This window comes from Calonectris borealis, chromosome 15 (assembly GCF_964195595.1).
Source record: "Calonectris borealis chromosome 15, bCalBor7.hap1.2, whole genome shotgun sequence".
NCBI classification, from domain to species: domain Eukaryota; kingdom Metazoa; phylum Chordata; class Aves; order Procellariiformes; family Procellariidae; genus Calonectris; species Calonectris borealis.
In genome coordinates, this window is record NC_134326.1 from 22537222 (window position 1) to 22562054 (window position 24833).

The following is a 24833-nucleotide window of genomic DNA, read 5'->3' on the forward strand; positions in this document are numbered from 1 at the left end:
CCAGCTCCGCCGCAGCCCCCCGGCCCCTCCGTCCCCCCGACCCGCGGGTGCCCCCGAGCTGGCCCCCCCCGGCCTCCTGCCCCGTCCGCGGCCGCGGAGCGTGCGCGGAGTGCGGGCGGCCTGGGCAGGCGGGGCGGAGGGAGAGGAGGAGGAGGAGGAGGAGGAGGAGGAGGAGGAGGAGGAGGAGGAGGAGGAGGAGGAGGAGGGCCGGCCCGCCCGCAGCCGCCGCCGCCGCCAGCGCCGCCATGATGCTTGTTTGCTTTCAATGAGTGTGAGGAGGAGGCGGGGGGGAGCTGCTCTCCCGTCCGGCCCGCGGCAGGAAACAAAGAGCCAGGCAGGCGGCGGAGCGAGGGCGGCGGGGGGACGGGGATGCTGCAGCCACAGGTAGGGGCGGCCCCCGCCGCGGGGGGCGGCCGCGGCGCCCGGCCTGGAGGGGGGGCTCTCGCTCGGGGGGGCAGTACTTGGCGGGGGGGTGGCACTGCGGGGGGGGAGCGGCCTTATTGCGGGGGGGAGCCTCCCTCAGAGTTTGGCGGGGGGGCTCCCCCCGCGCTGTGTCGTTTGGGGGTGTCATGGGGGGAGCGAGGCCCCTCTGGGCCTGAGGGGGCTCCGGGGAGGGGGGGGCGGCGCTGGGGGAAGCGCTGGGCCCCGGGCGGGTGTTGCTGCGGGGACGCCCGGGGGAGGCTCCGCGCCCCGGGAGGCGGTGGGAGATGTCCGGTATCAAAGCGGGGAGCCGCGGGGAGAGGGGGCTCCGCCGCCGGGAACTTGCCCGGACGGGCACCCCCGGCCGGGGGGCAGTGCGGGCGGGAGCCGGGCCGGGCGGCGGCTCGCAGCGAGCCCGAGTTTATTTGCATCGGGAAGGCAATTAAAAGAAATTAGTGTAATGGCATCTGGAAGCCTGATTTTTTTTTTTGTTTTTTTTTCCCCCCTCACTGGGCAATTGAGTTTAAAATAATTAAACAAAGGCAGAGGGAAATGACATCAATCTGGTAATTGCCCGTCCACCCTCGGCGCACGGCTTCCCCGTGTCTCTGCCTCCCCGGAGGCCGACTTGCCGGACTGGGAGCACAGCGAGGGCCGGCAGCGCTGCCTGTCAGCGGAGCGCCTCTCCTGCTCCGGAAGGAGCTGCCGGCAGCGGCCCGCCCCGCCGGCAGCGGGAGCCGAGGCCTCGCTGGCGCCGGGGCCCGGAGCGGCCCTGGCTCGTTCCGGCGGAGGGAAACGGCGAGGCAGGCGCGGGCCGTGATTGCCAGCCCCGGCGGCCAATGGGGGAGCGCGGGAGGCGGGCCGAGCGCTGGCACGTGAGGCCGCGGGACAGACGCATGCAGGGATAAACAGAGGGGAATTGGGGCGGGGGGGATGGCACCCGTGGCAGCGGGGGGCAGAGGGCCGGCGTGTCCGGGCGGCTGAGCAGCAATTACTCCTTAATTGAGCTGATTAGGAGGGGATTTTTACTGCGTTTGTTCGACTCGGGCAGGTGTAGGGGGACTGGAGAGCTGCAGTGGGGCGTGGGGCGGCAGCTCCTGCGCTCCCTGGCCTGCGTCGTGCTCACAGGGCAGCTTCTCTCAGTTACCATTTTCTGGAGAATTTTAAGCCTGGGCTCGGACAAGGCTTTAGAAGAGTACGTATCTATACACCTGTCTCTATCCTGATATACATATATATTGTGAACACGTATTTTATCAGCAATTTTTCCACAACCATTAAAAATTCACATGAAGCCTACTTTGCTTTGTGAATACAAGAAATATATTCAGAACAAATACAGTAAAACAGGGGTTTTGCCATGTTTTTTTAAATACAGATATTTTTATTTCCACAAATGCTTAGAAAATTGTATTACTGAAAATACAACTCCACAGGCAGGTATTTGCTTTGTAACTAGAGTTGCAGATCTTAAGGTTTTTTGTTTGATTTCTGGGGGTTGTTTTCTTAATCTAGATTTCGCCACAATGGGTAACTAATTCAAAATTCAAGGGATTAAGAAATACCTGTGGTATTTGTCTGGCTTTAATACAAAGATGTGCAAGTGTTGACTGGTAATTGTATTGTGTCTCGCATTTTTTTTCATTCTAGAGCAGGTCTCGTAATTGGGAATTTATCAGCATTTCCACTGGGGTAATTTTACAGGATTATCCGCCCTCTGTTCTTCCTGCTGGTTCATCTGGACTCTGTGGAGTTTGCTGCTAGCAATGAAGCCTTCTGTGGGGGTTTATTCATGCTATTACTGAAATGGAGCCCTTCGCGTTTGGATTAACTCTTTGTTCACTTTTCACCTGAATCGCTTGGATCAGTCCATTTATATCAAGGATACTACCATGCATCTCTTTTCTGTTTGCATTTTGAAGTTGAACTCTGAATGCAGTCTTGATGGGTTCAGGCTGTTTACTTTGCTTGAATTTTAGAGGAAGAACTGAAATACAAAGATAGATGAGACTGTAATATTGCATGAGCAGGTAAATACTTTTGATGTTTTGCATATGAAGACTTGAAAATGTGTTACGAAGGGTTCACAAATTAAATGAGCATGGTACCTTTCAAAGTAAAAATCATTAAGGTCAGGCTGTACTAGATGTTAGGAAGACATTCTTCTAAGCAAGTGCGGTGTTCATAATGGAAACCACTGTCTTTAAAATGGGGTCGGGTGCTCCTAAGATTGAGCAAACTAAAAATTCTTTCCCAACAGACAAACAAAAGCATCTTTTTTTTTTTAAAGCGTGGCAGCGTAAATAAAAACGGTCCTGTTAATCTATCACCAAAAAGCTAAGTATTTTTGTTTGTAGTGCAGCGTGTCTTACTATCTGGATTACAACCGTGCCTAGGCAGCCGGGTGGTGAACCAGAATTCCTCCTTCCAGTTGTGCAGCACCTGCTACAACAGGCAGTCCCTGCTGCAGAGGCCCTGCTTCTGTTTGCTAACTGAATATTGAGGTTTAAATACTCTCTGGTTTTGTCATGTAATCTTGGCTGTATGTATATGTGCAGTTTGTGACACTACATCCTGGCCCAAGTGGAGCCACATTAAGTGAAGACTATATGTGGATAGTATCTTTATGAATGAAGATGCCTTTCAATCTTCAGAATTGAAAGACTATACTAGAATTGTCACTTATTCCTGTAGGGTTTTTTTGCTAGGAGAAATGTATAGTATTCAAAGGCTACAATTGTGTATGATCAGCCTGAAAAAACAACCACTGACCTTAAGAGCCACAAAAACCATCTCAACAGACCCTACCTCTAGATTTTAGTCCTAGTTGCACGAGACAGAGGTTGACCTTGCCCCGTGGCATAAAATGTATCTGGGTTTTTTAATCTGTATGTTGAGATTTTACACTGGTTTCAGTGTCAAAATACTTTACTGACATTACTGAATCCAGTCTAAATTTAGACTACTTCATGGTGTAATTTTGAAAGCTTTCTGCATGAATTGCTCAAACTGAGTCACTGCAGGGTTTCATCTGTTTTGTATTCCCTCTTCAGTGTTGGTGCTTTGCACTTGGAAGTGTGATTATTGTACAATATTCTGCAAGATTATTAGCATTGTATTAAGTGACATAATTTATGTTCCTACATTGAAATTTGTTGTAGAAGTCCACCCGACAGGGAAGCTTGGCATAAGATTGGGGACCTGCACTCACAATTTCTACATTGAGCGTCTTAAAGAGTTTGCAAATGCTTATGCAGGTCCCATAGAAAAAGCTGTTTAAATGCTTAACATGTAGTTTTGAGCTACTAATTACACTTCCAAGATGGTGCTTATTTAAAAAAATAAAATTGGCAACAACTCAATTTTCTCTTTTGTAAGACTGCAACATGAATCCTTTTGTTAATGCCTCAGAGGGCTTTTTTTAATCAAGGAGGAACTAGGAGCAGAAAATATATACGTAGTTGTTTACTTTAGAACTAAAATACTTGCTGTTAGTATTCCGATTTATGCTGTAATGGAGCTCTGCAGGAAGAGATGTATTTTATTTTTAGACTGGGAAAGCCGTTAGGTGTGTTATGGAGGCTGCCATCTAGATGATGTGATCACAGCCTGGATATTTTGATGACTTTCTTGTGTGTCTTAGTTCATGTTCCTGATATGCAACCTTTATTTTGCAAGTTAAACAGCTTCCTGCATTAAGCCTCTCCTAAAGATGTTGTACCACTTTATAATGCCAGTATCTCCAAGGCCTCCTTCAGCTCTTTGAACGCCTGCGTTTCCTTAGCAAGGCAGCAGCTTCTGTCTGAAAACTGGGGATTTCTAGAACATGCTGAAGCAATCTGAGTGATGGCTCATGTCATTAGGGTACAGCATTTTGCCATAGTCAGGAGGCCATGAAGTATACCATAATTTGGTATACTGCATATTACAAATAATCTGTGCAGCTTTACTGCTTGAGCTATTTTGGAGTATATTGATGAGCGAGGCGTGGATCCTGCAAGTTGATCTGACTTAAATGGCGCTCCACAAAAGTATCTCTCTGCATAGATCAGTTTGCAGAGTCAGGGATCAGAAAAAAACTTTAAGCACTGGCTGTGCTTCCGAAACAGATCCTTTCATGTGCTTTTTGGAACAAAAACCACATTGAACCAACACCTACAAAGACAGGAAGGCTTGAAACTAAAGTAATACACAGCTAGGTTTGAGTGTGCACTGTCTGATGTATATCACCTGTCAGAACAAGGAGGGAGCATCGTAATGGCTAAATAATAAAAAGTATTAGGATGTTTTATGCCAAACTCTGACCATTAACACTTTTTAATATTCTTTTAAAGAAGTTTTAGTAGTTGTCCACCCAACAGAAGAGCTTTGCCTGACAAAGCAAAAGTCCCATGGACTAAGATAGAGGCGTTTCAATGCTGCCTTAATCACAATTCATCTGTAAATAGAATACTTTCAGGAACAAGAGTTTTTAGGAACAAGTGATCTGTGTGAAGAATAATTAAAAGTAGGAAGGAATCCTCGTTTTGCTGAGGAACATCATGAAAGATCCACCTCTGGACATCTGAGGACTGATCATACAGTAATTGCCAGTCACGGCATAGATGCTTTCTGTGTAGGGAGCAATGGGCTAGATCACCCCATGGTTTCTTCTGGTATAGTATGTCAGGACTTTTCTCCAGTGGCAGAAAGCTGCTACTTTGGTTGCTCATCAACTCCACATAATCTACATCAGTACAACTGTCGTTGGAGTAATGCTGAAAACCAACCAGTGATGTGGCTGGAGTGGTGATACTTCGGATATTTTTTTTTTTTAAAACCACCCACAACAAACCCCACTTTCTTAGCTGGGTATCATTGCTGGTTTTCAGTATTGTCTCACAAAAACAGCTGCATCAACACAACGGAGGGAGGTGATGAAGCGGAACATAGGGACAGGAAAGAAACCTCGATTTGGCTTTGCTGTGCAAGAGCGTCGTTGTGGAACAACATTCTCAGGCTTGTTGGTTTAATTTGGAGTAAAAACAATCTATGAATAGTCTGGTTGCTTCTATCAGGATGTGGCTAGATGGGTAGAACATGAACTGCGTGAACGAGTTCTGTAATGTCCTGTTAGTTTAGCAACTCTAACGTTAACAAGCATTTAAATATCTAGAAATTATTTTTTCGGAAGGCAAAGATTTTTGGATTTAGATACTGACATCTCTTGTCAAGCTCTGGTTCAGATCCATAGCAGGAATGCTGAAAATGAGCTCGTGTCCAAACTACATCTAAAATAGCTAGGTTACCTCTTACTCCTAAGTTCTATGGCAAGGCTAAGGAAGAGAATAATGTTTTGTGCGGCAACTTTATGTTTTCACCCACAAAGCAACAGAAACGTGGTAAGTATTCTGCAGGTGCATAAAGGAAAATGTGATAAGGAACATTGTGGTGTACATGCCAGTATATGCAATAGCTTACTGAGTTGGACCAAGATAAGAAATTGTGTAGTAGTTACTCTGAACAAGAATACATGTTCCATGTATTGTGAAGAATCATAACGAAATTGTCAAATATGATTGTCTGGACACAACCAGCAGAGTAAGAGTTGGTATTGTATTAACGTTTTGGAGTGCAAGACCATTCTCATTAGCTTTCTAAAGATGTTTGTAGGTGAAGCTTTTAAGCCTTGGTCTTACTGCCCATCTGCATTTTTAAAATGTGAAGCTAAATGTTTTACGACAGAACTCTTCCTTTTAAAGTTGATCTTTTAGGTTCCATCTTAATTGTACAGTATGCAATTATGTAATGCAAGTAAATTCTTGAAGTAATCAGTGAACCTGACTGATCTTTTAACGTATTGGCATTTCAGAAGACACTAAAATAGAAAATGCAAAAATCTGAATGTTGTATAGTACCCATTAGCTAGCCAAAGTGTTTTAGGGATACCAGTTAAAGGTCAGCCTTTGCTTTGCAATTTGGTTTTGCGTTAATGTTTGTTTTGTGTACAGCAGCCTTTTACTATAGGCATAATTACATACAATTGCTGATAATTAAGAACTATTGTAATCATCTGGACTATGTCTATGCTTCACTGAGAACATTTGGACATAGTATTTCTAATCATTAGAGATGTTGTGCAGGGCAAGGGGTGGGAATTTGAGTTCTTTATCGTGAGTCAGATAAAATAGATCTATCTTGTAGGTCTGTCTAGAAGATGGAGCAATCAAGGACCTGTGTGCTGAATTGTGGCTTTTGTATTCTGCCCATTTTAGAATTCTCTTTTGAACCCAAACTGGTCTTTATAGCAACTGAACATGGAAGTGAAAATCGCTTCTTTGCACTAGTGAAACTATGGCAAATAAGTTTTTCATGCCTTCCAAGGTTTAGGGGGTTACATGTACACCATTAAAATGTTGGGCTGCAGGTTGCTCATCTGATAAGAAATTGTGATTGCGAGTGGAGTGGAGGGGTGGCAGGTTGGGCAGGAGGAGAAGTAGAGGTTTGGAAAACGGCAACCTCCCTACGCCTGCCACACACCTTGTAACCAGCCAGTTTCCCTTTCTATAAAAAAGTAGTTAAGAAGGACAAAGAAACCTTAATTAAATTTGAAATACCTGCAGGTCAAAACTTAATAATATGGTGGTCTTAAAAATATGAATTGACTGACTTTTGGACTTAACAAAATTTAAAGCCTGATCTAGGTGGTGCTATATAGCTTATAGTCTAATCAAGTCTTCCTGATTTGAAAACAGCAAATACATTCTTTGACATTTGTGGCCTAGTTGATCTGAACCGGGATGCTTTGCTTTTCTGAAGTTTCAGGAGGGTTATGTCTCATTTTAGTTAGCTTTGGCTAGATTAAAGGCTTTGCAGAACTTTTACAGCTTTATAGATTTTCTGAAAGAATATTAAAGCATTTGTCAACTTCAGAGTTTTCCGTGGTAGAACTTACATGTATAAAATCAAATAACTCATCTGATTTGTCATATTCCAGATATACTCACATGAACTAATGTGTATTAACTTAATCAGTATCTTGTATTTATTATTATATAGTTGTAATGCATGTTCACATCCCACTGCATTATCTAGGTCTGAAAAAGAGGAAGGGTGACTTGTGGTTTTGTATTGGCAGTCATGTAAAATTCTAGTTTTAGAAGTCCTCAAAATATGATGAAGAAGCATTACTTCCCTGATGAAGCCATTAAATCTTAATACGCTAACAGCCACTAAAATGTGATCCTACCAAGTGAAAAAGCACTTGGAATGAATCAATTGACTTTGTGTTGACTCAACAGCATTTTTTTTTTTTTATTTAGATTATTCCAACATGAAGCTATAAATTGGGGTAAGGGGATCTTGACGCTTTCCCACACGTTGCAGCTGAGTCTCTTGGGGTGGGGAGCGTTTCAGGAGTCATTCTTGTGCTGCTCCGGTTCTGCCTGCGCACACAGCTGTTACATGCCATCCCTCCCCACCCTAGGTAAAAGGAAATTTTTAATTCACAGCATGTATTCTGAAAAATTCAGGTGTTACCTTTTAGCTAATTTCCCAATCAGATTTTTCCTAGTCTTATTTTTTCAATACTATATACTTACTGTGGAAAAAAAAAAAATTACTTGAAACAGCCTTTTTTAAATAAAATGCCAAGAGTGTTTGCAATAGTCAACAAATAATAGGTGTTTACACAACAGACCTGATATTTACCCAAAAGTAGCATACTAGTAGGAAAAAAAAAAATCTGTGTTTTCTTGCAACACTAATGTTTTCTTTGTGTGTATTTCAATAGAGCAATCTTGTTCACTCCTGCAAAGTTAAACGTAAGGTTGTATTTCAATAGATAGGCAAGTCCTCCAATTTTTGTTTATTCAGCATCAAAATATTTGTAATTTTAGTTCTAATGTGCTTTAGTATGGATTCCTCTAATTTGAGGAAGCTTTAATTCTTTCAAATTTTTTCCTTTTAGGTGGTAGCTTACACCTGCATTTCTGAACTTTGGTTTATCTACTTGCACACTTGTGTATTGTAGCAGAATATAACCAGAACCTGTATTTCATAGCAGGATGCAGGTATTCTTCCATATTATGGTGTATACCTGCAAGTAGTTGGGAAATCCAAAACTGTAGGTGTACGTTAAGATTTATTTTTATAAAAACAAAGTTTCAATTTAGTATGTTCTGAATAAGACATTGATAGAAATAAGGCTGACATGAAATTTAGAAGGCTTTGTAGGAGCAGTATCAGGCATACAGAAAAAAACATTTAATTCTCTGTCTTAACTTTGATGTCTTGGGGCAGGGGGGGGTGGTCCCAAATAATTTTAAATAATAGTTTAGCTGAAGTACATTGAATTTACTTCACATGGCACTTGAGGTTTAGCTGGGATGCGTTGGGCACTTGCTTGCTTCCTTTCCTCATCATGGTATCTTGCCTATTAGTATTTTTCCCATCATTTTTCAGCGTTAGGATCACTGTCATTGTTGCCCATGCGTGGTATAGACTGAGGATAAATACAGTCATTGACTCAACGCATCAGTTCAGGTGTGTAAGTTCTGTAGGGACTGACCTTTATCATAAGCCTGTTGAAGCTTCTGTTGCTTTTTTTGAGAAGACAGACGTTGCACCCGGAGTCATCCCAGGCAGGGGCAGCGTCCGTTTACCCAGGGTTGTTGCTTCATTTGCCTGTACTTGAAGCTGAAATGTAATTAAGTTCCCACAGACGTTTGTAACTTGCTGAGTAAAGTGCCACCAGTGACAGAAAGGTGAAACCAGTAAGCTTGATTCATTTTGGAAAAGCACTTGTTTAAAGAAGGGGTAGTGGGTCTTTGAGTGGGAATGAGCAAATCTTAATTTTTATGGTAAAAACTGGAATACAACACCATGAAATTACCTTAAAGAATTTTTTCCAAAGCATAGTAGTTATCTTTTAGATGTACTTCTGCTCCCTTTGAAGAGGATGACTGGAGTTTAAAGCAGCAATTTCTGTTCATTCTAATAAAGTTCAACAATAGAGATTAACCCTTTAAATACAGGTTAACATTTCTGATTAGCCTATACATTGCTAGAACTGCTACAACTTTAAGTTATCTAAAAAGCAGCGTACTTTGCCTTCTGCTAGGATTTCAGACTTTGTTCAGTGTTACTGTTTAACTGATGCATGGGTGAGGGTAGCTGGAAGCAAGATTTTGCTTCCTGCTGCGTGAGAAGAGGTTTCGGGTAGGTGTGGCCAGAAGGACAATTATGTTGTTGTCCTGATTTCAGCCCCGTGAACAGCTGTGCTGCAAATCCACACCTACATTACTGCTATACAGGAATAATAATACAGGAAGCTAGGCTCCCTCAAATTTTTTTTCCCCCCCTCCTCCCCCGTAGCTTTTGGGCAGTCTAATTCTCTTAACCAGCTCCTTTTGTTATCAGACAAAAGTCAGTGCTGATGCAAGAGTGAAGTGGAAATACACGGTCCTGGGGAGGAAGGAACTGCAGCAGGACCAGCTTAGTTCTACTTCGTGCATTGTAAAACCACAGCGTAAGTGGCTGGTGCGGGGGCATGAGAAGGATCCTAAATTAACTTTGAATTCAAGACACATCAGTCAATTTAAGAAACACTTACATTTATGGGGAAAGTCATTGGAACCCATTTTCAAATGAAGCTTTGGATTGCATGGAAGAGAGTTTCAAGGTTAAAGGCACAAGGTTACAAATGCATGGTCTTGGATGAGCTTCCTGTATCAGGGTTTGGAGAAAGAAAGTCAAGTCTCCCACATGCGCTATCATTTATTTTTTTTTTTTTACAAAATCTTTGAGCAACTTAATGGTTTATAATAAATAGGAAGTACTGTAGCTTGCATTCTATCGCGCTACTTTTCAGCAGCGCAAAAGTAATTTTTTTGGAGTAATACTGTACTGCATTGATAAGTGGAAAATTACTTAAATTATCTTGTTACTTCTTTGTTAGATCTAGATTTGTATAGTTTATCCACTGTTTTTAATTAAAGTAGCAAGAAGTTTGAGTAGTTCTGCACTTGGTCAGGTGTGGTGCTACTTTGTTTACTTTCCCCTCCTGGCTGTCTTCTGATCTAGATCAGCTTATTAGTGATAAGTAATATCAATTAAAGGGGGGGAGGGAGGAAGTCAAAAGAAGTCATCAACATGTGTCAAGAAGTTTCAGAAGCAGAGTTGTAATGCTTTAGCATAGTGATCTTGAGATTTCTAAAGGTACTCAGATATTTGTAAACGGGATTCGTAGATGCTGCTTAGTAAGTATTGAAATAGTTATTTCAGAATAGTTGATTAGATCAGATAAGTTGTATCTGAACATTAACCCATGCTGCTCTGATTTGTTCCTTGTTTTCTATGAAGTTTTAGAATTCAAGTTTTCTTTGCCTAATTTAAATTTTGATATGGAAGAAGCTGATATTTCTAGGGGAGTTTTTGTAGCAATCTTGATATCCACATTTATAGTAAAGCTAATACTATAAAAGATTGATGGTACTTGGCCTACAGGAGCTGTCTAATACATTTAGGTTTGAAATAGAGTTAGTTTATGTGTGGTATTATAGAAAGTATTTCAGGAGATGAAGAAGTGCTGTAATATTTTCTGTTGGTGGTTTTTTAAAAAAACCCTTACTGCTTACTCTCAAAAAAACTGCTCACCTACCTATTTTGATTAAATCCTTCTCCCCACCATCTTCCAATTTCATAAAAATGGCAGAAGGGAAGGACAGGAAAAAAATCACCATCTTTCCTGCCCTGTCGTTCAAAGCAGTTTCCCCAGACTATCATCTCTCCGTTTTAGAGGCATTATTTATTGGTAGTTTAGGTAGTCATCTGGAGCATTAACTACTTCATAGTCCAGCTTCCACCTTACTTACACACACCTATAGCCTAGGAGACTTACCATTCCAAGAGTCTTGTTGGGCAGTGGTCTGAACTCTCTTCATTCTTCTACAGCTAGCCGTGTAGCTAAAACAGCTTGCCCTTGGGCAACTCCTTCTTTCCTAGGCCACCAACTCCTCCTGATGCCATACCCTTAATGGCTCTGGTGCTGTGGCTGTAAGGGTTCCTCAGGAGCGGAGCAGCAGCTGTTTCGTGGTGCAGCACGCCCGCTCGTGCGGCTGCCGGTAATCACGCCATCTCTTGTCCAGGACAGCTCTCTAAAACAACAGCGAGCCTGGCTGTTCACCACCTGGCTGCACTCATTGCTTTAATCTGGAGAGACAGGCAGCAGTCGGTACAGGTGCCCCTCAACCTGTGAACGTTTGGCTTTGTCTCCACTGGTCTGTTCCTGAGTCAAGCCAGAGCCAGTGCACCATCATCCACTTGTTGTATTGGCCAACTTTGTCAGCTCTTCTTCTAACAGGTTGCCCTCCCTTGACTTTACAACCTTCAGGTTTTTTCTTCTCTTTCTGATCCTCATCACCCTTGCCCTGCATCTTTCCCTGAAGGGTCTTGTCTGCCGCTGCTCTCCCTTGCCCTGTCCTACTGCCTTTCTTTCAGTACCTCTGTGCAAACAAGACCTTAAAACTGTGTCTACGCTGAAGACTTGAGATCTAATTCCCTGTGTTAGACCCTTTGCACTGTTGACCTCATTGGCCTCGTTTAGCTCAATTTCTTTGGGGTAAGGGGTGTTAGTTCTGTGTTGGGACTAAATGACCCTGAGTAGGAATGGGCAGCCACGCTCCTTTTGGACTCTCAAGCTCTCCTGTTTTTACAGCTACTTAAATAACAATTTTAATAACCTGGTCAAGGTAATAAACAATTTCATTTGCATTCAAACATATTTAAATGTCCTTTTCATTAAATTGATATAGTCTGGTGTTTGTTCCGGGCATCCATGTCATATCTTTGTTTATAAAGATTTTCTCCTTTAGGAACTAACTTGCTGTATGTGATAACAGCCTAATGTTCAGCGGTGCTTTCCACCGTCTGCGTTGGTGCAACTGAAAATTACAGGTGGTGTACGCTCTTCTGAAAACCATCGTCATGATGGTTTAAAGCTGCAGTTATCAATGGCTCTAAGGTTGTTCAACACCATTTTATGGGTCTTACTAAAAGTTGCTTTAGTCTGACAAAACTGCATCGCTTAATCTGACGTTTACCTCGGCTACTAGCTTTAACTGTAGCAGCTCAGCAGGCTCTCAGTTTGGATTTCGGGAGGTGGAGAAAGGAGGAGAGACAGTGATTTGTAAAAGAGACTGATTTTCTTGAACTACTCCATGCTATGAAGTTTTGAAATGCAGTTCAAGGTATTGCGCTGGTGTTTTATGATGGCCTATGGAATATGACCCAAATGTAGCCTTGCTACCAGGTCCTGAGAAATCTTGAACTCTAAGTGATGGATAAAGATCATAGAATCATAGAATCATTAAGGTTGGAAAAGACCTCTAAGGTCTTTGAGTCCAACCGTCAACCCAACACCACCATGCCCACGACATCATGTCCCTAAGCGCCTCATCTACCCGTCTTTTAAATACTTCCAGGGATGGTGACTCAACCGCTTCCCTGGGCAGCCTGTTCCAAGGCCTGACCGCTCTTTCAGTAAAGAAATTTCTCCTAATGTCCAGCCTAAACCTCCATTGGCGCAACTTGAGGCCATTTCCTCTCGTGCGCTAACACTTGGTGTGACAGTGCCCTTGGTGTTCTGGTGGGGCCGATGTCGGTGACGCTGTCGGTCACCAGCAGCTCCTTCAGCCAGGAGTCTCAAGAGCATTCACTGCTTATTTTGCTCCTGGTAACCCTAAACAGTGGAGAACCGTCCGCTGTGAAATGCAGCCGTGAGAAAGGGAAAACCATCAAGAACGGGAACTTTAATGAGGGAGAGCAGTGCCATGGATGTACTGGGAGCGCAGGGTCACCAGGATCCAGTGTCAAAACCTCAAATTCTTAAATCTGTAATTGTTTTAGTGCACATTAACAAAACCCACTGGAAAAGTATGTCATCCTCTTCTGGTAGCAAGGAGTGATATGCTGCTGGTACCAGCAAGGCTGTTAATTAGTGCATGTGATTGAGTGTGCTCTGGGGAACGTTCCTGTTTCCGTACTGAATGAGATTTCTGTCTCTAGCATACCTGCTTCATTTCTTGAAAAATTGGAACATATTTATTAATTCAGGGAGCTGCAGGAAGAGAAAGCATCAAACGACCGAGGAAGGTAAACGTTTCCTGACAGACTGGAGCGTTCCTACGTGGCATTGGTCTTTGTGAATTATATATAATTATATATAGCAATTTCAGAAGAGATGCTCTATATGTTACTTTGCCATATATTATTGTACTAGTTGCATAGTTATTGCAGGGAGAAGTTACGCTTTTACCTTTCCGGTGGTTATAATCCAGGTTTATCTCCTTTAATTAGCTTAGTTTGAGAAGAAAGTGTTACACTTGGTGATTCCAGTACCCTGGGTCCTCAAGTGCCTTCATTCTTGAAGGAGCTCCACCCAGCTGCTATTTATAATCTCATCCTTTTACCCACAATTCACTCTTTAAAGGCGAATTTCTTTTCACTGCAGAAATTTGTTTTTGACCAGTAGTGGGAAAGGGAAGGAGGAGTGTGAATTAGTAAAAGAGCTGTTGCATTAAAGTAAGCGTGTGGTGCCTAAAAGCTTTATTTTAATTAAGATACATAATTATCTGGAAGTTTGGGGGGGGTGTGTGTGTTCTGTTTTTTATTTAACATGCGGAGTAAACGTTTTCCAGTAAAGTCAATAAACAGATAATATAAGTCTGGTTGATAGTCTAATTTACTAACAGTTATTCCTTGTTTATTGTCTATATAATCACAACACTTTTCTGATGTATTCACTTTGTCCAAGGATATGAAAAAATTAGAAAGCCTTAAAAGACCTTGTAGGTAGATGGGCTCATGATTTTGACCAGTATAACTTCTTCTTTATTGAGTGTTTTTGGGTAGTATTATAATATTGCTTGTAATGTGTTTGTAAATGTGATTTGAGCCAGCATTGTTTAATTTCTCTATTTCGTATAAATAATTTTATGGCTTGTTGCTTGTGCCTTTTTGTATGTATTTGGATGTGGCAGCTTAAGATGGTGAAATCTTTGCCATAAAAGCTCTTAGATATATGTAGGGCAATGTAGAAGCATTACTCTTCTTTGTGATAAGTGTAATTTATATTGGAAGTCCTATATAACTTGAAAACATGGAGCTAATTTGTAAATTAATACAGTATTGATTTATTTATTTTAAATCTATGTAAGCTGGTTTTCCTCTTAAACTGACTGAAACCCAGATGTATTTCTCCTGGGACGGAGGCAAGCTAGTTCATGGTACAGGGAGGGTTATAGCACAGGGCTTTAGTATGGAGCCAGGAATGCTTTTTTTTTTTCCCTTCCCCCTCCTCTTTGCAGTGAAACGGTACAAATATGTTGATGTACAGGGAAGCTGGAAGGAGTGGTTTCTTGGAGACGAAGGAGTTTTTTTGGAGAGGAATTTTTGCCACTTCTCTCTCACGGTCCTTGATTGGGTATGGTAAAAAGAGATAAGAAGTTAAAAAATTTCTTGTAAAGTTATCAGGAGTGACGTGAAAGAGAGTGAGAGAAATGGAGTTAAATTTCAGTGTTAAACACCTGGCTGAAGAAAGTGATAGAAATGTCTACCTCAGGTACAGTATTTTCAGATTGAAAAGAGTAGGATGAGGGTTGGATTAAAAGCTATCATTTTGCAGACTTAAAGAATTGAGAATCTTTTTGAAACCTTAATTCTTTTCTTGGATGCTGAATTGTGTGAAAAGTTGAGAATTGCAGGAAACCTGGAGCTGATCAATAGTCAAGGTTATTAGCAAATATTTTCTTCATAGTTTGCATGAGGGAGAATCCGCTGGTGGCGTTCATCAGTTTTTTGAAGTTTCATTGTTGAAGAACCAAGAGCCTGCAGTAGGATGGATTGATTTTGAAGGACACAGTGGCATATCCGTGAAAGGTGCCAGGACACAGTGTTTATTGGTTTACAGATTTTCTTAAATTATTGGGTGGGGGGGTTAGGCCGTCGTCTGCCATTCTAGGAGCATCAGGAATCTGTGTTCTATTTTATAGCAGTCTTTCCCACTCAGTGAAGTTTGTGAATGGGCACGGGTTATCTTTATCTGAAGTTTTGAAAAGTATTTGGAGCAGAAGTCCAATACAAAATTTGACTGGAACAGAAATTACCTTTTTAAAGAATTCTCAGTGTATAATATCTTAATTAAGTATTGTCTTTTTGCCTCAACAGGAATGCCCAAGGAAAAGTACGATCCACCTGATCCACGGAGGATGTACACAATTATGTCCTCAGAGGAAGCAGCCAACGGAAAGAAATCACACTGGGCAGAGTTGGAAATAAGTGGTAAGAAACTGAGGAATGGTCCTGAGTTATGAACTCATTGCAAGTTAAGAGTAGCCTAGTAGTATGGGCTTGGACAAGAGGTCTGGAGTGGAGTTACCTACCTTGAAGTGAGCCAGCACATCAGCGTAGCAGCTGCCAGCCTCTGGGTCAGGGGAAGAGGTTGGGTTGGGATAACGCAGGGAGCTGTAGGAGAGGTAAGTTGAGGCAGGTGGGGAATCCTAACGTGTAGGAAAGTTCGGAAGATGAGGATATGGGTGTGAGCTCTTTGTGTTTTAAGAAGGTGGGGTGGGTGAGAGCGTGGATTTAAGATCTAACTTGTCAGAGAAAAGAGGGTGAAATTGGGGATGGTATATAGACATATGCTGTTACTTTAAGTAATGTAACAACAACGTTGTATTAGTCCATGACAGTATAGTTTCTACTGAAGCAGAAGTTTTCAGTTTAAAAGCAGTTGTAAATCTTTGCTCTGTTCTTGAGATTTTAAAAAAAAAAAAAAAAAAAAAAGATTAAAAAGATCCTCCAAGAACTGTGCTAGCTTTGAGATACTGTTTGACTTTTGGGTCTTTTCTTGAAAGTAAAATAATGCTCAGAATTCATAAACATGAATTCCAACTGGTGTGGGACACCAGACTCTTCATTTGTAGACTAAATTCTGATTTTGCTACAAAAAGTGTGTTTACGAGGAAATTCAAGCAACTATTTTAAGAATTTAAGAATTATTTTGTGACGCAAATTTAGGCTTAAATATTTGCTTAAATATGGAGGTTCTTTAAGAGACTGCAAAAATCGCCACATGGTATTTCTAAATGACTGTTCAATAGAGAAATTTATGGAAGGAGGAATACAAATAGAGTTCTTTGAATTGTGAAGAGTCTTTCCATCCAGATCATTGAATCTGTGTCTTGCTTCAAGTGCCACGTGCTTTAACACGTGAATAGCATTCTTTACTTGAAGGTTACAGATGCAGAAACCTAGTTAAATGCTGCTTCAGGAATCAGCGTTATATATCAGCACTAGACTTGGATATCCACTTGGACATCTGCTGCCTCTGCCTAACGAAATGCATTAAGCGATGGCTCTTTCCTTCCATGCCTGGTCATCTCACTACAGACGGATTCCAGCCAGGAGAGGTGTAGGTAGCGAAGAGGATGGATCAGTGATGCTGATTGGAAATCCTTTCAGCTACAGGGGTTTCTTTGATCACAGTAACCTGTTTGCATTTGTGGGGGGGGGTGTGAAAAGGTGTTAATTCAATTTTAGAAATGCAAAGAACTGTTGATTTGTATTTAAAACCTTTCAAAACACTTCTTAATGAGCATTACAGTAGCGTGAATCCTTTAAGAACTGTATGCATTTGCCTTGCAAAATAAAATGTGTCAATGTTCTTGATTTATTAACATTCACACTGTCTTTTCCTTGCAAAATACTTGGTCCTCTAATATAGAAAGCCACAAATGTTTTAACTGCTCTCATTTAAATCGCTGAGCTTTTTCACTGCAAGCTTTTTTATGCCACTCGCTTTCTTCTAGCTCACTGGAAATGATGCCTGTATTAAACCCTTTGTTACCAGGGACTGAGTCCCAGATACACGTGTATCAGTGTAGCTTTCCCCAGGCACTAAATATGACTTCTTTTATTTTGAAGAAAATAATTTAAGGAGAGGAATTATAATGTGTGTATGTTGGTATAACATTAACTAGATGGTTCTTAATATTGGTGAGTCGTGGTGGGTTTTTAAAGACTGTTGCAAGTAACTTTTTGCCGTGGAGAAACTGGTGTTGGTACTCTTCTTCTAATGCATTTGGTACAGTGAGATGACTTCTGTAAATGAAAAAGGAGCCGCTCCTGGGGGAAAAAAAATCCTGGAGAGAAGAAATGTTTTGACACCTTCTGATGATATCTCACATTCCTTTCATGCGGCAATGTAAAAATCTTGATTCTGTCACACAAATCCATGTTTCCACCTTTCAGTTTATACAAAAGTCATACCCTTTTTTTAAAATATCTGGCAATAGTTTATGCAGCTCTTAGTTGAATGCCAGATGGAAATCCATGTTCTCAACTAAGCATTTTAGTCACCCTAAATATAGTGCTTCTATCTGTTCCTGGCTGGATTAATGCCATAGAATAAAGATTTTGGGTTGAAAGACGTTGCACAGAAATAAGGGGCAAACTGAAGAAGCATCTTTCATCCCAAATATAAACTGTAATTGAAAAGAATCTGTTTCTTACACCTATGTTAATTATTGAATTCATGGTCAGTTAGTAAATATGTCTTGTTTTGTGTGGAACTTGAGAAAGACAGATGTTTAAATCTTAAGTATGGATTGGAAGAAAACAATCTAAGCGTCCCTAGCAACACCTTACATTCTCTTGTGCATTGCCAAATTTTTTTGATATATAGAATCAGCAATTAATGGAATATTCATTGAATAAAATAACAATAAATAATAATAATAAAAACCACAAAAAACCCCAAACAAAATCCCCTTCAAGCCCCCCCCGCCCATTACATACTTACAAAATGTGTAATTATTGCTAAACCTATATATTTTAAATGTTCTATTTTCTTTTGTACCTTCCTTCCACAGGGAAAGTGAGAAGCTTAAGTTCGTCATTGTGGACACTGACCCATCTGACAGCTTTGCATCTCAGTGACAATTCCTTATCCCGTATTCCTTCAGACATTGCCAAGCTTCACAATCTGGTATATCTGGACCTGTCCTCTAATAAAATTCGCAGTTTACCAGCAGAGCTCGGAAACATGGTGTCACTCAGGTATGTAAATTTTAACAGGAGTTAAAATGGTTCTCTTACTATCTTTGTAGCAATGGTTTAAATTTCAGGATAGTTTTTACAAACGAAACGCATAAATAAATTCCCCCTTCCTCACTTTTTTATGTGCCTCCCTGAATACTTGGTATGGTCTGTGCAGCTATAGCAATGCTGGCTTTTCTATGATCTCCTGTTCTGACGTATGACAGTACGGAATGAGCTTCAGAAGTGCTCAGTTTGATAGCAATCACCCATTTTATATTTTTCCAAGTCAGGTTTCCTCTCTTATGCGTCTCTTTCCAGACTTTTTTGTAAATCTTTGTGGCGTTTTTCTCTAAGAAATACTGAAACACAAAAAAAGTTGCTTTTTAAACTCATAGTAAGGTAGGAAAAAGGTCAGATTAAACATTCATAATTATGCTGGCTACAATTTTTTCCTCTTTATTAATCTTTAGTAATTACTCTTAACAACAGTTCTTTATTCTGTTTATTTTATAACAACTGCAACTTGTCTAATATGATCTCCTTCCCACCTTTGCTATCATGTAACTGCATTCCTGTGAAAACTGGGGAGGAGAAAAAAAAATGTTCTAAACGCACCTTTTTTTTTCTTCTCAATTTTACAGTGCCAAGATGTGCAAAGTTTGCATGGTATGATACCTCCTTTTGGAAGCGAAACATGAATAGTGATGCCTATTTAGATTATAATTAAGGCTGCAGCATTTCACTTTGTAAAAACAATGTTATGTAAATATATAAATGATTTACATAAGAGTAAATATTTACAGGCAACATTCTTTAGCCCTTGACCCAAAGGAAGAGCCTTATCTTAGGTTTATTAGGCAGTTACCAGTAATTGCTTTCATTGCTTTAATTTCGAAGACATTTAGGGACAGCTTTCTCAAATCCGGAAAACACTGAGTCTAAAAGTAACGAGAACGTTATTAGAAGTAAAGAGGAAGACAATAGGGAAACGTCCTGCCAGCATAGCTCTAATGAAACTGGAAGCAAAGCAAGTTTGCACATAGAAATATTAGTCATTGCATTTTCTTCTACTTTAGAAAAGTCCCCTCTGTTGGGGAGGATTAAACTAGCTGATTAAATTGGTACTAAAAGCCCGAATTCCAGAGCAGTTAAAGTCTCAACCTTGGAGGCTGAGAAAAGGGACCTTGCTTTTTAGACCATAATTGGCAGCTCTGTTTTGTAGTGTGTTGTATAGTTGTTTTCAGCTGTTTCAGCTGAAGTAGTCTGTTCTAAAGAAAGCTTTGCATTACTGTTTCAATTAAAAGCAGTTATTAGTAACAGATTTCTTCCCTCCTTTATCCAATCCTCAGGTATTATGAGCCTAAATTTACTGGAATATTCTCAAGTTCGTCTTTATACTTCATTAGCATACCTTTATTTTCATCAATCTTTTTCCTTTTAAAATATTGCTGTAAACATAATACTCATGACATGGAGTTAGCTTAGCACTGTATAGTCCTCAGCAGTGTCAAAAGATGCTGGCCTTCTTCCCAACACTTTTCCCAATTTATTCTGGCTGATTCTATGAAACTTCAGCTCTTCCAGGTCCTAAGTCTCTTCTGAGTAGAGAAGGCGAAGTCTTGTGAATGTGTAGCTAAGGTCTAGGATCACACGAGTTTTCTATTTGTGACCTAAACATAACACTTGAATCCAAATCTGTAGATGTGAAAAGCTAGCGCATTGATCAACTGCGCTCTCTGTCCTCAGTAATTGCAGCTGATCCGTGATTTCTTTTCACGGGGCTGAAAGTGAAGAAAAACCCGTAAGTGCATCCTGCATGATGGCACTCTGCAGGTCTCAGCTGTGCTGGCGTTTTATGTTTCAGGCTGGCTCTTATTGCAGACACTTCCCATAGCTTCTGGGAAGTTGTTCAAACTAACAGTAATTCAACACTGGGCATTGCTGATATCCTGAGCCACAGAAATCATTTCTGCTCTCACACGTGAGAATTGATAACAGGTCTTCCAGCTCCCGCATCTGGAGCTCTGGGTTTGGTCTGTATGGCAAAGCTCGCCTAAGGCTCCGTGCGTCTCCCTTTTCACTGCGGGTACTTGAAGAAAGAGGTGTCAGAGAGAGCAGTAACGTTTCTGATCTTTGCGGAAAGAGGAGAAAAAATAAACACTGTAAGATGTTACCTTGGAAAGCTCAGCTGTAAAAGAGATTCTCTTGATACGCTTGAAAGAACTAGTGGGATTTGCTGTGATCCCCTTTGCTGTGTAGAGGGGGCGGGTTCCGCAGAGGCAGGGATCATTAGAGAAAATTCTTTCATCCAACAGAGAAAGTGTAATGATAGCTACTACTGTGCCATTCTTCCAACTCAGTGTTTTTCCTCTGGAAGAATTTAGTATATTTTTTTCTAATTCATACATAACTTTTTTTAGACTTCAGCAGTGCTTTGAAAAACTCTTAGAGGAAGAAGTAGCTTCGTAAAGAATAAACTAGTAGCTTTAATATCATATAGAATATCATCCCTAAAAATAATAGCCATTTACATCTCAAATGTCTATGGAAGTGCTGAGAGCTAGTGGAGATGTTGATGATTTTTTTTTTTTTAACCCCCCCCATCCACTTTTCTGCCTGCCATGTGCCTCATTCATACTTAGAAACCCTAGAATGACACAGTGGGCTTCTGGGTTTCTCTCTAAAATATGTGCTTTTGTCTATGGCATTTTATATTGGGGGGGAAAAAAAAACCCCAGTGTGTTATAGTCTGGCAATCAGTTGAGTAATGACTTGACATTCCTAGATAACCCAGTGAAATAAAAAGAAAATCCCCTCCTGTATCTTCTTCCACTATTCCACACCCCAGAGTGTCTCTAAAACAAGCCACTTTACTTTTACCAAGGTTTCTAAGTACACAGTGAAGTGGAGAGAATTTCTCAAGAAGTCCTTGTTAGGGAAGGACCAGGCAGAGTTTACTCTCGAAATGCAAGGCTATAAGAACAGTTGTGTCTCTTTGCTTCAAGTGCTGTCTTGTAGAACTCTAAAAGAGCTAAGGTAACTCTGAGCATCCAGGTTTCCTTTCTTTTTTTTTTTCTCCCCTTTTTTGTTGCTCCCAAATACTTTTCAAGTCTCTAGGCACCAAGTTGTAAACACTTTGAAGTAGCAACTTTATATTGAATATGATGAGGAAAGTCTTCACTGCTTAGATGGGAATGCGTTTAAGAATGTGAAAAGCTCCTAACAAGTCCATTTTCTCTGCCCAGTTCGTTGGGATATCAGAATTCAGGACATGAATTCTGTTCCTGTCTGCATATTGTTTTTGTAAGTTAAAAAGCATGTATTTTGTCTTAACACTGAAATTACAAAAAAAAACCCAACAGAAGATTACTATTGTAAATGACTATTACACGGTAATATCACAGCTCTAATCGTACTGCCATGATCCTGGATTTTTTGCTTATTTGTTTTCTGGGGTATAATTTCCCTTTATTTGGCCTTTAATCATAGCCAAACTGTTTCATGGTCTGGTTTGTCAGAGCTGTTAGTGCTTCATCACTTGTAGTTATTAAAGTATATAATTATTGCTAATGTTTACAAAATTTCTGACTTTTTAATATGCACTTGCCAAACAGCTAGTTCCCTCTGTACTTCAGCGTAATATGTATTTTCTCTATGTGTGTGTGTTCGAGTACAGCAGGATTTCCCTGACTATTGCTGTTTAGTCTTTGAGTTTTTCAATATTATGGTTTGCTAGTATATTGTTTCTCTTTTAGTTAAACTTCTGGTACTACACTGCTGAAGACAAACGTTGGTCTGTTTTCAGCCCTACATGATTCTTGCTCTGTCTACAGGGAACTACATTTAAATAACAACCTGTTACGAGTTTTACCTTTTGAGCTGGGAAAACTGTTCCAGTTACAGACTTTGGGTCTGAAAGGTATTACTACTTTTTGTTGGTATCCGTGCTTTGTTTAATGATGTCGCTTCTGAGATGTAATGGCTGTAGACTGTTAATTCTTAAGATGTTACTGAATAGCAATCCCAGATGTAGCTACTTACTCCATGTTTATAAATACTGTTACTTAGGGATTATTTAAAAAAAGAAAAAGAACGTGTTTGGCGAAGCACTCCACACATAAAGAGGTTTGCTTCTCTTTCTGCAGAGTGAGCAGAAGCTTTCTGTTGCTTGCATCAGGGTTGGATACAGTGCTGCTTTAACTAAGAAATAGTCTGCAGTTAACTGTAGGTATTCAGCTCCAACCAAGAAGGGAACGTGCTTTGTACTGCTGTAGGGTACTGTGTTGTTTCTGCAAGCAGCAATTTAAATCTTTTTCCAATTTTTTTTTCCTCTGAACTGTATGGATTCTAGCTATAAAATTGCTGTCATAAACTTGTGTCATAAAATCAGGAGCACTGAATGATGCAATACCTCTAAGCACTGTTAAGTCTCAAAAGTCAGTTTTTCTCGCCCTTGAGACTAGGTAATTGCAATGTGTATTGTCCGTGAAAACTTTTACGATCTGCTTATGTGTTTGGTAGACGGTAGGCTGTCTACTCAGATACGACTGGCAAATAAACTGATGGTGGATGTTTCACTCGCGTTGAGCAAAGCGAGCAGAGGTGGCTCCTGCGTTTGGCCTCATCAGCTCTGCCTGCGTGTTGTACCGCGCCAGTCCTTCACCGCTGCCAGATCCAAGGGCCGCCCGTGGGGCGGTCAGTCAGAAGGGAGACGCAGGAGGGGATGTGGTTAACTTCCCTAGAGCTATTCACACATCTAGTGTTTTGTGGGATTGAAGGCCTGAGATTGAAACCTCCGAGTAGTTCATAGTAGATGAACATAGTAGGTCTTTTTCAGAGATGCCAGCTTTAAACATTGATACGTAAGTTCATAATGGCTCTGTTTGTTTTCTTCAATATTTCTGTGAATGTGTTTGCAGGAAATCCACTTACACAGGATATTCTGAACCTTTATCAGGAACCAGATGGGACACGAAGGCTACTGAACTATTTGCTTGATAATTTGGCAGGTACTGCAAAAAGAAGTAAGTGATCATTCTTAAAACATTTGTTTCTGCTGTGTAAAATAAATGGGATTATCACTTGTTGTATCTCTAAAATGTTCCCATAGTTTCAACAGAACAACCACCTCCAAGATCTTGGATTATGTTGCAAGAACCAGACCGTACAAGACCAACAGGTACTCTAACAGTTTGTTCCTCCCCCCCCCCCGTTATAAAAGCTGTGGATCTCTACTATCTGTTTAACATTTTTTGGTGCTGAAATTAACCAATCATCTGTGCAGTGCTGACCAGCCAGCTGAAGTAGATCTATCTCAATTGGAACACCTGTTCCAGATTTACCCATCTTTTCCTATAAAGTAATTTCTTTTTAATTAATGTCCTCCTCACAGGAGTTGAAACTGTTGTCCACAATTAGTTAAATAGTTGAATCATAACAGGCTTAATTGAACATTTGCTGAAGAATAAAAAAATGGAGGAACATGAACATAATTTCCCAAAAATGTAGAATTTTTTTCTTTCAAGTAACCAACTTAAGTAACCAAAGTATCATCTTTGTCTCAGCACTTTTCTTGCTGTTGGGATTCAGGTCATGTTTAATTGTTTACTCATTTTTACTGCATGAATTGTCTAAAATACAGCCTTTTCTATTTACCTGCACACCAAAAATTTTAGCGTATTTCTCAATTATTGCAGTGTCTTTTCTTTCAGGACTGACGTACATTACTTTCCCCTATTGATTTTATTAAGGTGGTTGCTTCAAAGATCATGATGTTAATGCAGCTTGTCTTTTACTGTCACCTATTTATTTTCAAAATGCTGGGCTTTGATCCCCAATCAGCCCGAGATTGTTGCCTCCACTTGCTAAATCTTTAAACAACTGTCTTGTTTCTTTTTCCTGACTTGTACTGAGAGGAGCTCCCAATTTCCAAGATTCTCATTATTGTACTACAAATTCCTTAGTCCTTTTTAAAAATAAACAAAAATAACCAACAAAACAAAACCAAAAATCTATGCTGCTGGATTACCTGTCAGGTTGCCCCAACCTATCTCATTATCACTCCTGTTCCAAATGAATACAGAGAGTAGATGTTTCTTGTCTTTACACCTGAATTGTAAGCTTTCTGAGGTGGAAACATTTGGAGTTTTGCTTTGCCCATACTTTTTCATTGTGCAAAGGGATCCTCACCCTGCCTGTGGATCTGTTACTGTTCGTGGTGGTAATAATTAAGGTAGATAGTAAATAATCTGTTTGAAGCGTTTGCAAATCTTTGTATAGCTAGCGAATGTCAGTGTTCAAATACACTTACCTTCTTTTAGGCTTTTCACAGTAGA

The 24833-nt window shown here is 40.7% G+C and overlaps 1 protein-coding gene across 5 annotated transcripts in view; it reads left to right on the forward strand.

The window, feature by feature from the left end:
• The first annotated feature begins 211 nt into the window (after positions 1–211).
• Positions 212–24833, forward strand: part of CNOT6 (CCR4-NOT transcription complex subunit 6) — a 33729-nt gene continuing 9107 nt past the window's right edge. Inside the window, exons 1-7 of one of the 5 annotated variants that reach the window (XM_075164694.1) lie at positions 212–384; positions 2071–2450; positions 15625–15738; positions 18330–18516; positions 22332–22417; positions 23418–23522; positions 23609–23677. In XM_075164694.1, the coding sequence (XP_075020795.1) occupies positions 15627–15738; positions 18330–18516; positions 22332–22417; positions 23418–23522; positions 23609–23677 (559 nt within the window). In that variant the 5' untranslated portion in view covers positions 212–384; positions 2071–2450; positions 15625–15626. Of the gene's footprint in view, positions 385–1292; positions 1616–2070; positions 2451–15624; positions 15739–18329; positions 18517–22331; positions 22418–23417; positions 23523–23608; positions 23678–24833 lie in introns of those variants that run through there. The other 4 variants (XM_075164693.1, XM_075164697.1, XM_075164695.1 and 1 more) reach the window with 4 other exon arrangements.